Source organism: Aptenodytes forsteri, unplaced genomic scaffold, assembly GCF_000699145.1.
Source record: "Aptenodytes forsteri isolate BGI_AS27 unplaced genomic scaffold, ASM69914v1 Scaffold236, whole genome shotgun sequence".
NCBI classification, from domain to species: domain Eukaryota; kingdom Metazoa; phylum Chordata; class Aves; order Sphenisciformes; family Spheniscidae; genus Aptenodytes; species Aptenodytes forsteri.
The window spans coordinates 2,683,351-2,697,140 of NW_008794456.1; the positions used below are offsets into that span (position 1 = coordinate 2,683,351).

The following is a 13,790-nucleotide window of genomic DNA, read 5'->3' on the forward strand; positions in this document are numbered from 1 at the left end:
GAGTTCAACTCAAGACCAGCCTCTTCAGGATGTAGCCTCTAAGGGCCTGGGGCTTCTTGCCCTTGAGAAGGAGCAGTGCTTGGAGTATTCAGGACTTCCAAATGGTGAGAGCAGAAGACTAAAATGCTTCAGTTCTTTAGGCCTGTAGATGTTTGTAGCTGTCAGAAGGCTCATCCATCTTGTTCCAGGGGGCCAAGTCTTAGCTTAACATCTGGGAAGGGGAAGCTGAATGTCTGCCAGATGTCAGCTGCAGTAGATCCAGCATTGCTATTGACAGCGCTTCCTTTGGCACTGGTTCACTTGCCTTCTCTGAAAGCGTTATATGGAGCCAATTTCTAGGTGTAAAAGGATGAAACTGGAAGCAAGTACTCTCATCTCTAGCAAGAGGTCTTTTCTGAAGGCTGGATTGAGTTGCAGATGGGCAGAAATTATGTCTGACCTCAGGGAGGTTTTATTTCTTTGGTATTTGCAGGTTTTCTGAGGTCATGTGGGGCATGAGGTCTGGGTAGCCCTGCTCCTACCTTTACCTGGCTTGCTCGTGGCCCCTTGGAATGTGGTTGGTGCTTTCTTGAGGGCTGGGGATGTAAGAGGGTGGTCCAGGCTGGGAGCTGGAGAGATGACTAAGCCTCTAGCTTCTGTCCGAGAGCAGCGTAAGGGCTTGGTGAGAAATGCTGCTGTGTGATTTGGAGGAAGGACAAAGGCAGCTGCCTTCTGGAGCCACCTATTTCATCCCAAGCCCTCCTGCCACAGGGAACACAAGCGTATCTGTCTGTCCTAGCATCTTATGTGGAAAGGCTCTACGTTCCCCCTTCCAGGACTCAGTATCTCGTCTTCCTTGAACTGTCCAAACAAACAAAAAAAGCAGATATCTGGATGTTTTTAGAGTGCATGTTTGTAGTTGTGGCATTCCCTGTGCAAAGCTCTCTTACAAGACATGCTTTTTTGTCAACTCGGTGCCATGGCAGTGAGCATTTATTTCTGCTCTATTTGTGTTATTACTCAGCTTTCTCCTTCGTCTTAAGGAGCACCTTAGAGCTACCATTAAGGACTTAATGAAACTGTGTATGCTTCTTTCCTGTTATGCTTCTGCACGGTTTGGGGGAAGGAGGGAAGGTTGCTTGCAAGTTCCTCTTCAGCCTGCATGCAGTATTGAATGCTGTATTAATTGTGATTGAAAATACAGTGGATTTCTTGGTTATTTTACACCCAGATCTGCTGTCATTCTTGTCCCTCGTTACAAACTGACCTTTTTTTAGAAGTTCAGTTGCTGTTGAGTGATGAGTCACCTTCTACTGCCTGATTGAACTGAGGGCTTGTGCGTTTCTGCACAGAATATATGGACAGCACATCTCGGGGGTTGCCAGTGCGAATATTCACGTCCCTCTGCAAGGCAGTGCTTTGGCACGCTCTGTACAGAAGCTTCATGCGCTCAGATTCTTGAAGACTTACCCAAAAGCTTAATCAGGGCTAGAGGAAACCGCAGAGAAATAAGTTACCTTTTCACATAGTTTCAAAACTGCTTGTTTTGAAATGGAGCTACGTAATTATTAAGCTGTTTATTGGCACCACTTGTTCGGATCTACCAGTTCATTATGGGGACAGAGATGCTCTTGCCACACCTCTAAAATAAAAACCTAATCCCCTAAGCTGGGGTGGGGGGCAAAGAAAAAATAAACCTCTTCTTTTGATTCCCTTAGCACTTACATTTTTTTCCCTTTTCTCAGTAGAGAAACATCTTTTAATTCTATTGCCCTTTGCACAGTTGAGCTTTTTTCCTTATCTCCTCCTGAGATCTTGCATATACATATGGTTTTCTGTATCCTTAGTAATTAGAATGTTTTTGTTTCTGACCATATCTGAGGCTCTGTGCAGAGACTGTGTCTTTGCCAGCTAACTTTTTTTCTTACCCTTGTTGTGTTCTCAATAGCAGCTGCAGCAATGTTAAAACTTGAAAGTTGAGACTTCAGTTTTAGTTTAAACCGTTATAGTGAGGGTAATCTTGGCTGCAGCACCAAAGCAGTGCTTTGTAAGAATCTCCTGGATATTTACTGTTCATAAAAAAACCTTACTGAAGTATTTAATAATTTTTAGCTCTGTTAATTACTGAGGATCTGAGGAAAGCCTGGGAAGGATTTTCTAGTGAATGTATGTTAATATATGGCTATTCTGGAAGCTCAGGAGGTTGTTATGGTCCCAACCATGTACCAACTGATTTGATAACTTCTTAACTGGTTAAAAACCTGGGAGGTTAATCAAAGGAGCTCATGTCTTTAGCTACAAGTTCCAGTTTCCAGTGTACTCTGCTTTTCCCCTATTGCTGGAAGAACTTCACTGAAAGCTGCTTCTGTGGCCTTTAGTGCACTGCAGAAGGTAAATGCATACAATATGACTGGGGAAAAAGATCTGTAGAGGCAATGTTAAGAGGAAAAATAAGGAAATAAGTTTGTGCCTGCCCAGTTAGAAGTTTCCGATGGAGAGTGTGGTGGCAGCAGGTATGATGGCAGCTGTTGGCCATGTTCCGTCTTCAACCCATGTATGTTGTCAGTTTTAAGTTGTCCTCTGACATACCTTGCTGATGAAAATCTGTGTTTTTACTCATTCATTTGAGTCTGTGAAACAAGCCTCTTGCCTAAGCAAATGAACAAAATCTGGCATGGCCCGGTAATATTTGGTGTCCCCCTACCCACCCCATGAGCAGGCTGAGTGGTGAAGTCAATTGAATCTTCAGCAAGGTTGTTCTGTCAGATGAGTTTTCTTCCTGGCAAATTTAAGTGACTAATGAGATGATTGTGTAGACCCAATCCAAACCTGAAGATAATTGGAGTCCTGATGAAATGCAGCTTGGCAATCTATGTTCAGAATAACTACTCATCAAGCCCCACATTGTCTCTTGGCTGTCAGCCTCCTGCACCCTCCTTGGTGGTGGTGGGGTATCCAGTGCCTGCTACAAGTGGATTAGCTCTAAAAGCATTGGTATTAGCTGCAAGTGATTAAATTCTGCCAATGTATGATGAGCTTTTTCATTGACCCAAGAATTTTCCCTGATAAGACACAAAACCAGAGGCTTTCTAGTTCCTCTTGCAAAATCCAAAGGAGTGAGTCCCAGTATAGTGCTGGGGATATTTGAATGGTTGCATTGTTTTAAAGCTGGCTCAACAGATACTGCAGCATAAATTTTTGTCTTTTGGAGCAAATCCCTCACTGCTTGGTCTCTTCTGACTTATTAATTGGTTTTGCTGGCACAATAAATTGCAGTTGTGTTGAAGGGCCCCAAGGCCTCAGTCTGGCTTGGGATGTTTGGATATATTTTATCTGCTTGTTTTTGTTTTTCAGTTTGCAGTTCAGTTTGGTATGTGTGGTGTGGGGTTTTTTCTTTTTTTAAATTTGTCTTTATCTGTCTTGGAATTGTTTGCCTAACTAGGAGATTAATCTAAATGTCTCTGAAACAAATCCTTTTAAAGGGGGTTTCCCCCAGTGAGATGCCCGGTTCACCAGCAGGAGATGCACTACTGCTACCTATGGAGAGCCCGAGGGGGTGGCTTTGCAGGTCTCTCGCAGATTTTTGTTTCTGAGAACCATCTATCAGGAGACCTATAATAAAACAAACACTCCGATTTTCTGTGGGTTCTGGTACAGAACTGAAATTCCACGTGCTGCTGTGTTTTGTGAAAACAAAACAAAAAATAAAAACAAAGCACCACTGAATTACTTGGATTATTCACAATATTTCCTAGAAATCTGGCTGCAAAATACAATACTGGAATTAATTCAAAAGTGCCTGGGTGTTTTTTTGTAGCAGATCAGTTCTTTCGGTTCTGTTATGAATTATTACTGAAGTGGCAGGGGAAACTTTCTGTTTCCATCTGGCTCTTCATGACAAAAGATTGACTCGAAGTAGGGTTGGAAACATGCGACTGAAGTTATGGCTGGCCAGTAGTGGAGGGATCTGTTACTTAAAGGATGCAGGTCTGGTCTTGGTGACTCACCTGCTAGACACTTTCTACTTTTTTTTTTTACAAGTGGAGGTTGTAGTTTAACCTGTGGTCTTGAAGCACTCTGAAAGGTTTAGGTAATGGATTGACATCTCCATAGCAGGTGGCCATTAATCCGAAAGGCCACAAACCCATATCTGATGAGCTTCCACTGACTGCTTAAGAGCCAAGAAGCATCACCCAACCCTTCCCCAGTTCTTCCACCCCTCAAGCTACCTGTGGGTAGCCCTGGGATTGGAGGACGCTTCTGTAAATCCCATCTAGATGACCCAGAGAAGTCATTACTCTACCTGTGCCAACCCATAATGTTTGGCTTAATAAAGGAGGTCTTCTAACAAAAGCGTGGGAGGTAAGCTCTGGACCTCTCTTGCCAATTGGTTGTCAGCAGCAAACCCCCAGCAGTCCAACAAGGCAGTCTGTGGACAACCCCTGCCCCCCTAGTGGTCTTCTCCTAGGCTGGTATAAACCCTGTCCACGTGGCTGCCTGCCGCATGATGGGTACATCTCCTTAGGACAAAAATAGTGAGCCTTGCCAGGGAATCTCTCAACTGTGAACGAAAGGAAAAGCTTAAAATTCTAGCAAGCATCCAGCTGTATGCGGAACTGCTTTATTTAATCAGCGTGGCTTAAATTTTTAATTTTGTGGGAGACAGCTTTGCAAAATGTGACTTGATAGCAGCCTTCGGAAGGGTATTGCTCTGTGGCTACAGCACTGCGATTGTTCTTGTCTGTGAAATGGAATAATTTGTTAGGAAGGAGGGAATTTTTCATGACTGCTTTTCAGACTCTTGTGATTCAAAACGGTAAGTGACTCCCTAACTTTGAAGTGTGACCTCAGCAGGAACATGTAAAATCTAGGCAAATATTTAAGTAAGAGATGCTGTTCTATCCATATAATTGCTCTCTTTCTCTGAGAAGAGACCTATTTTGATAAGTAGGTGATTATGCTGAAATCGGCATATGAGACACGACCAGAAGCTTGCCTTGGTGGTTAGCGTGTGTGAGAGAGCAGGATATGCTATTTAAACCCTTTTTTCTAGAATACTGTGCAGATTGGAGAACTGATAACACTTGTACAAAGTTCTTCCCAGTCTCTCCTGAATCCTTTGATTGCTTTATCCCTGCCAATATTAACTAACTGTAAGGTTATCTAACCTTTGGAGGCAACATGAGTCTGTGTTTTTGTGCAGAGTGTAAAGGTCAAAATGGAGGTGGAGGCTCCATTATTAATTGAGTTTCCTTTTGCACCCAATGTTGGGAATTTGGGTATTTTTTGAGTGATGCAGTGAATCTGCAAGACTGCAGTACTCGGGGAACAAAGCAAGCCCTCTGATAGCTTAAAGCTCAGGCTGATCACTTTAGCTCAGGTTAATTAAAACCTCATGCCTTTCTTGAAAATTAGTGTCTATTGTTGGTTAGAGCAAGTTGAAAATCCACGGAAGTGGAAAAATCAGATGAAGCTGACTTTTTTTTTTAACTTAATGCCAGAATCATGACTAGTTTTTAGGTAGATACAGGGCTTAATTCTCTCAAGTTCCTTAACACTGTATTACAACTGAGCACTGGGATGCTCAAAGAACCAGACCTGATTTTAGGGTAATGCCCATGTCCCAGTTGATGCCCCCTTACCTTTGAAAGCTATTGAATATATATTATTATTGCTTCTGTTGTCCTTCTGTACTTGACCTGTAATTCTTCTGAGAAACTGGATGCAAATAGTTCTTGGGCTCTTCCAAAACAAGAACTCGCAAACTCCTGCGCTTGACTGTCTGACTGCAGCAGAGCTGGCTATTTGGTTGTGTGAGGTTTATGGCTTGAAATGCTAAGAGTGGAGGCAGCCACTGGGTTTCAGTTCTGAATGGATCAGGATCAGTGACAAAAAATATCTAAAGCAGTGATGTTAGAAGGAAAGCCTTTGCTTTTCCCAGGGTGAAATGTCTGAGGCGGCTGAATCCGGCAGGAGCACAGTGCGTACCGTTGCCTCTATGTTCTGGCGAGGTGACCACAAATGCCGTTTTGCAAAACCAGTAAAAACGCCCCGTCTTGCAGTTTGCTGCCTTCTGTGCCTTAAAAACTCATTTGAGAAATCTGAGGTGGCTTTTAACATGGCTAGCTGATCATGTTGAATTGCTAATTGTACGAGCTCAAAAGAACCCTTTTAATGTAACTTTAGCTTGCTGAAGAGATTTCGCGGGAGGGGGCAACTACCATTTCTGAAGAAGAGCAGATGCTACCCCATGATTCTGGAGGCTGGGGCGTGGATTTGCCTGAGGGAATAGGCATTGCTGTACAACCAGGTGCTATCAACGAGAACACTTTTCCAGACTTGTAGTGTAGACTACCTTGGAAGTTGAGGGTAAAAATCGGTGGTTTCCAGAAGACTGCTTTGAGCACTCAGAGTGTTGACATAGCATATGTGGTCTTTCAGAAATAAAGCCAGCAATTTTTGCAGAGGCTTGGCAGAGGTCGGTAACTTTTGATGAGCTTTGATCTTAGCTTTCCTATTTTGCCCTGCTAATCTAGCTACGTGGATGTGTACCTTTTGCTAGAACTGTAGCAGCGATGTATCTGCCTAAACAAAAAACTTGTGTAGCGCACGCATGCCCAGAACTGTGCAACATCTGGGTAATGCCAAAAGGAAAAATACCCAATCTCCCCCACAGACTCCCTTCTTAGATGTTTTGTCTGGCTTGCTGTGCTAAACTGAGTCTGCAGCAAAGAGTGGATGGATGCATTTGCACTCCTAACCTGGTTACTGTGCATGCTCGCCGATGTTGATTAAAATACCGCGATTGGCTTTGTCTCCTCTGAGGCACACCGAGAGGTTATTCTGGGGCTGTGTCTGGCATAAGTCTCATAACCCGGGATGTGAGATGATGATGTTAGTAATATAGCTGCTTTTCTCCCAGGAAATTGAGTTTGATGATTAAGATTTCGTCTTTCTTGGAGAAGTCTGCAGCCCCTGGGTTGTGAGTGCTGCTCCCACGGAGCAATTAAGCTTTTCTAGGGAATGTATATGATGTGGCTGAAGTTGTGCTTCCTGCTAACTACTACCCTGCTGGTTTTATTACCCCAGGTGCAGCTGCCAGGTGCCACTAAGGCAGTGGAGGGAGAGGTAATGCCACCTCTGACTGCTGCAGCTCAATTCACTGCTTTCCTCGACAGAGCCCTGGGCTCTTAAAAGTCATCTCGAAAGCAAAACAGCTGCAGGGCAAGCACCTTGTCAGAGTTGTGAGAGGGTTGCTAGCAGCAGGACTGGGGAGATGAAGTGGGTCTGAGAAGATGATGGGAGTAAGGGGAGAAGGCTTGGGGATGGATATTGAGATATTGGAGCAAGGTAGGCCTGGGCCGGGGATGGATATTGAGATATTGGAGCAAGGTAGGCCTGGGCCAGGCATGAATTACAGGGGAAGGGATGGCGCTTTAGAGGGGAGCGGCTAGAGAAACTGCAATTATTTTTTTTTCATCCTGGCACCTGCATAAAATGGGAGGATGGCTTATTTTCACATTGCATATGATGGGCTGAGGTACAGAAGGACTTAGGGTCAAGGCATCTGCTACTGATGGCTGCACAGGGTGAGGAGCTGGTTCTTGTTCCTGCAGCACTGAAGGATGGTGCCTGCTGTCCTTGGCCTTGTGCACTTTTCGTGCCTCTTCTGTTTCTCTTTGCTATGAGATGAGTCCTGCAGGGTGGACAGAGGGGGATCATCCTGACCACAAAAGGTGTTCCCCAAGGTACAGGAGGGCTGCGCTGATCTTCTCGGCCAACCTTAACTCAGTTCCTGACTCTGGCCTCCTACTCAGCAAAATCTCTTTTCGCTAGTGCTTTTAGACCATATTTCAGGCTGAAGTGGCACTTCCTGTGCTCAGAGGTCTGACTCACCCTGTCATGTAGCTCATGGCGCTTCAGCAAATGCTGCCTTCATATGAAGGTGGCAATCTGCTGTGATAGAGATGGGGGCGGGGGGGAGAACCACTTTGGAGGTCTTAAACTCTTCCCCAGCCGATTTGAGGCAGTATGCAAAGGTGTCTAACTCCCCTCCGCCTCCCTGAAGCTCATAGCACAGGCTATAAAGCATTACTGAGACTGTGCTTCCATATGGAAACCTGATTGATATTTACACCGATTGTGCAATGGCCATATCGGATCCTGCTCTGAACCTCTGTAAAACAGCAGTCAAACTTTCAGAGGAGCTGAACAGCTTCTGCTGTTGCTTGTGGCATCTGCTGCTCTTCAAGCAGCAGGGGTGGCACTCAGTGATCATCAGGCGATTGGGGGGAAAACAGCTGCCAGGGCTGGAGGCAACTATTGAGCCATGCTCAGAGAGGAAGGTGCACCTTGCCATGCACACAGCTCATCTTCTCACCTCAAAGTGACCCTGCATTTGACAGAGCATAAGTTGCTCATGTTTTAAAATGCCTGGCAGACTAATAGGCTGAAGGATTCAAAACAGGAGTGGTTTGAAGCCTTGAGGTGGCTTAGTGACAAAGCAGACACCTGCCCGGGAGTGCAGTTCCTGTACAGCCCAGGTTTGGGTTTATTTGCAAGCTGAGTGTTTTGTCCGTCCCTTGCCCAAGGGACATGAGGCTCGGCTGCCTTTTGTTCTGCTCTTTCCTCCCCTAAAGAAGGAGGAACAGAGGATGCTTCCCTTGCCAGAGTCCTCGCTGACCTCTGCCCAACCCTCTGATCTTACTCCACCCTTGCCCTTCTTCCAGCTCCTGTGCTGCTTCTCTCCTGTCTCCTCCAGCCCCCTCTGCTTTCAGGGCCTACTGCTGCTGTGCTCTTACCAAGCCAGTTTCAGTGGGCTTGGGAAGTGAATAAATAGTCTTCCTTGCTTGGCTTTTACCCATCTGTGTCTTAATTGCATTAGGATAGTGGGGGAAAAACTCAACCATGTTCTCTGAGCTGTGTGCTTGAACCGTCTTGCCCTCATGTACCTCCCATCTGACCCACTGAGTGGGAAGGATGGAGAAGCACAGACCTGTTGTGACAACTGGGGCTGCAATCCTGGATACGGCTGAGATAGAAGAGCCAGGATCATGGATTTGAGCCTGATTTTTGAGGCTGAATTTTTTTTTTGCAGGGCTGCCCAAGCTCTCCTGGCACCAGGAGGGCTGTCAGCACTGGTGAGTGCTCCGCTTTGCTGAGGAGCGGTTATGGTGTCTGTCATGTGTTTCGGAGGAACCAAACCCCAGGGTTGGCACTTTAGGATTGAGATGCTTGCACGGGGCTTGTAGTACTTCCCATGTCAGCAGGCACCCTGCCTGGCTCTTGTCTATCCCTCCAGGACGCAGGCTGCCCCTCAGTCCTGGCACATCTGCCAGCCCTTGTGCGGATGTTTCATACCTGGTTGTGCCCACAGTGCCATGATACTTTAGGTGCTGTGTTCAGCTGTTTCTTCTGCTTTCCTCACCTTGCGTCTTTCTGGCCGTTTTGGGCAGGTTTCTATTCCTGCACAACAGAAACAGCTGCCTAAGCTCCACGAGCAGCAGAGGACAGCACCCTTGGTGTGTTTTGCTGTCTGTCTGGCAGGCTGGATGGGGACAGCAGCAACCTGGATGCTTTTTTTGAAGCCTTCAGAGCAGTTCTGATAGGCCCGACTCATGTTTATTCCTGTCAAGCAGGTAGATGGAGGAGGCAGAGATCAGTAGGGGGATTAACCTGAGGTTTTTGTCGGGTTTCCTGTGCCTCAGAAGTAGCTCGAAGTTACCTGAAGGCTTGAACCCCTGGCACCCTCCGAGCCCTCCTGGGAAGATGCCGAGCGCCTGTCGGCATGTTGCCCACAGCAGGAAGCGCTGCAGCCCCTGTCCTGCGTTGCCGAGTTCCTGTTTGGCCTCCCTGCTCGGGGCTTGTTTTCTGCGGTGGTGAGCTGTTGGCTCGAGATCCCTCCGAGATCGCGTGTGCTGCTTTCAGCTGCTGCTGCCTCTACATTTGCTTATACGAGGCTTTAAAAAAAGCTATCAATATTTTAGTTTCCATTCAAGCCTCCGCCTTGAAGCTCACCCTTTTCATTTTGCTGTAGTGCCTAAAGCAAGCTAATGAAATATATTCCTCCTGCTTCAAATTAGGCGTAAAAGACTTGTCAGAAGATGGGTAGAAGCTGCTGAATAATCCTGGTAATGTAAAAATTGACATTCTATAATGTCCCTAATTCTCCTCATTAAACATGATACATGAGCACGCCACAAGAGTCCTCCAGCTGCTTCATAATAAAACATTGCAGTGAACCAGCTTGCTGTTGAATGAGGCTAGGTTAAACTCTAATTGGAAGTGTTGCAAAAGGCTGAGTTGTCCGCTGTTATTAAGAAACTTGTCTCGCTTTCTCGGTGCTGCTGCCTCCTGTGACCTGCTCCTCTGCCCCGTGGGAAGCTGCGGGCCTGTCTGTCTGTATCAGGTGTCTCCTTGGAAAGGTCTTTTTCTTCCCCCCCCCCCCCAGTTTCAAATTGCTGAACTGCAAGCAAAGCGGCTGTGCTGCCGGTGACTTGAGCTGATGAACGTGTTGGGTTTAGGGTGGGCTGTGGCACAGCTCTTGCTTCTGGGTTGCTGCTTGGCGTTTTTACGGCTTCCAGTCCGAGTTATCATCCTGTTTTGTTTTTTGATCTGGGAGGAGCAAGGCATAGCCCCTTGGATTTGCCACTTGTGCTTGTTGACTTGGTGAGCAGGCTGGCGTGTGAAGCCTGTGCTGTCACACGGCCAGGCTCCGGAGCGGCCCTTCGGACGCACGCCTGAGGCCAACCCGAAATGTGCTGGAGCTGATCGCTTATAACTTTCATCCCTCGTCAGGCGAGGGCATAAGAGAAGCCCCTCGCAAGGCCCCAGGCGCTGCCGAGGCCTCGCTGCAGCCCTTGGCGGCCATGATCGGTGGGTATGCCTGTACCCCGGTGGCTCTGGGCCCCAGCGCGGCCCGTGGCCCCACTAACCGCCCTCCCCATGTCGTTGGCAGGGTACCTCAAGTGCGACACGGACGATGGCTGCGAGGCCAAGGAGGAGACGGGGGGCGAGGAGCTCTTCGACGCGGTGAACTCCTCCATCGTCTCGGGGGACAGCATCCGCTTCTTCGTCAACGTCAATCTGGAGGTGCCGCCGAACGCCACCGGTGAGTGCTGCCCCCCAAAACGGGGCTGTGAGACACGGTCGTTCCTCGCTGCAAAATTTTAGTGATTTTTTTTTTTTTTGAAAACCTAATAAAAGTCTGGCTGCTGAGCGGGTCTTCAGCCATCTGTATGAAGTATCTTGACTCCCTTGCCCTTCTTAAGCAAGAAGGGCCCGGGGCCTTGCTGTTGCTCCCGCTGCTGTGGCCTGGTCACTGGATGAGAGCAGTTTCTAGTGAGAAGTCAGGATTTCTGGTGCGTGTGGTCCCTGCAGATAACTCGAACGCAGCTCTGGGGCTTCCCAAGGTTTTTGGAGGGGTTTTGATCATGTTTTAATTGAAATGCTTGGAGGTAAGTTGGAGCCGTGGATCGCCTGGGTCAGTCGCTGCTCTCCCCAGCAGCTGGTAAGGGAAAAAAGAGTGTAGAGGGGACTTTTGGGGTTGGACACGTGTCTTTTGGATTTAATCGCCCTGGCTAGAGGCAAGCAATCCCTACACCTGCTGTGTTGAGGCAGACAGCAAAAATGAGGAGAAAACCAGCCTGTTAAATCTCTCTGATGGAGGTAAGGCCCCCACAGCTATGTCTACAGTACAGAGAAGTTCTGTTGTGTGTCATGCTCTGTTTACAAATAAAAACTACCTCCTCCAGGTGAGGGCCCAAGCGCCAAGCTCCCCCAAATATGCTTTAGTGGGATCTGTGCCTGCTACAAGGCAGCTTCATGCAGGGGAGGAGGCCGATATTTGCTGGCGGTGGTGCCTGCAGCGCTGTGTGGTGCTGGGGGTGAACCCACCAGTGAAATGCACCCCTGGGGCTTCCACCCTCGGGGAGCCGCGGTGTCAGCTTTGAGTGGTGGCTTGGCTCGTATAGGCAGAGTGGCCACAAAGGAATTGGTCGTGCAGTCACGTTGCAGATGGACGTGTCTGCCCAAAACTGTGCTCTTTGTGTACTCCCTACCAAGCCAGCATCCTCTAGAAACTTTGCTCAACGTGGTGGAGGGGACTTCCAAACAGCATAGTTAACACAAATTGTGGAGATATCTAAAATGCTTGCTATCGAGGAATAAAATCCCTAGATTGCTCTAGAGGTTGCTTTCGCCTCTAGCACGCTATTTTAACCTTCTCTGTAAGGCACATGCTAAATAGTGAAGGAGGAGGCCTAGTAAAACCTGGCTTTAGTGGTATGTTCCTAGGAAAATGCAGCCTCTGGGACACGGCAGCAGCCTGCGTTTCATCTCGGCAGCTGGAGGCAGCCTGGAGCCTGCCTGTGTGGGCACTGACTATTTTGGAGATTAAATGCGAGGGCTCTGGATTATACTTGGCGTCACAGTATCGGAGAGTCCTTTAAATTTGCTCAAAGTTATTTTTAGATTACTAGCAAATCCCAATTGATCTATAGTGAGCAATTATTGGAAACGGTGATGCAGAACAGGCATGGCCCGGACCTCTGCTTGACTGTCTTGAAGTCTACTTTTTGAATCGGAGCGGTGACTTTAAGAATAATATCTAGCAATTTTCAAGCCTGCAATTTTACAAATGCCACCTTAATTGAAAGATTTAAGGGGAACTGTACTCTGCTATGACAAGTCTGGGCTTAATGCCGTGGGGTGCATTGTTCGGGGATGAGGAATGCAAGTGCTGTAGATTCTTCTGCGTCTGAAGAAGCTGACTTTCCTTGCGTGTCCTCCTGGGCTTTTTATAAGTGTTTTCCCTTCCATTCAAAACAGGACAAAAAAGGCTTCCTTATTTCCCCTCAAACACTGATATTTGACGGTAGTATTAGCTGTATCCTTTTTCTTCAGCTGAGGTGTTTAGGATTTTTAAGGAAAAATGGATTTCTGATGTGCTGGAGTCCCCTTTCAAATGCAAGGATGGAGGTTTTAAAAATGGGCTTCAGGCAGAACTGAAGTCCAGACTTTCAATAAGGGCAGGTGTGAAGTGATATTTATTTTTTCTTTTTTTCCACAACAGTATCAAAGGAGCCCAGGTAGCCAAAATCCAGGTTCCTGTCTGTGAGCATCAGGCGTAGGATTCTTCAGACCCCAGGTGTTTGAGTCATCTAGGCTGTCAGCTCTTTCTCAGAGGTGGTTTTGCTGAAGCATCTTCTGGAGTTGACTTTATACGTACTAAATCAATCTCTGGCTGCAGAGGGTATAACTGATCCTCCTGGAAAGCTGATTTCTCAGGTGGTTGAAAGTGGCTGAGATGAGCCCCTTAAGCTCTTCTGGTAATGAAAGTAGCCTGAACTGCTGTGGGGAAAAAGAAAAACACACAAGCCCCACACACACACACCCCCACACCCACACACCCTCTTCACAAGCTTTTTAAGCTTTTTGCAGAACTGAGGTTTAACCATGCCATGGCTGAGGTATGTCTGGGAATGCTGCTCCTTGTTCAACTCTGCAAGGGGACGTTTTTCAGAAATGCCCCTGCATTGCTGCCACTCTCTGGGTGTTTTGTTTTATACTCGGGCTTTGCGCACACACACACACACCCACACCCACACACCCTCTTCACAAGCTTTTTAAGCTTTTTGCAGAACTGAGGTTTAACCATGCCATGGCTGAGGTATGTCTGGGAATGCTGCTCCTTGTTCAACTCTGCAAGGGGACGTTTTTCAGAAATGCCCCTGCATTGCTGCCACTCTCTGGGTGTTTTGTTTTATACTCGGGCTTTGCGTTCCTGGAACAAAAGTGTGGAGCTGAGCACT

General features: G+C 47.2%; 1 protein-coding gene across 1 annotated transcript in view; it reads left to right on the plus strand.

Moving 5' to 3' along the window:
* SLC4A11 (solute carrier family 4 member 11) overlaps window positions 1-13,790 on the plus strand; it is a 94,548-nt gene that overhangs the window by 14,091 nt on the left and 66,667 nt on the right. Inside the window, exon 3 of the mRNA XM_019474975.1 lies at window positions 10,937-11,089. Within this exon, the coding sequence (XP_019330520.1) occupies window positions 10,937-11,089 (153 nt within the window). The remainder of the gene's footprint in view (window positions 1-10,936; window positions 11,090-13,790) is intronic.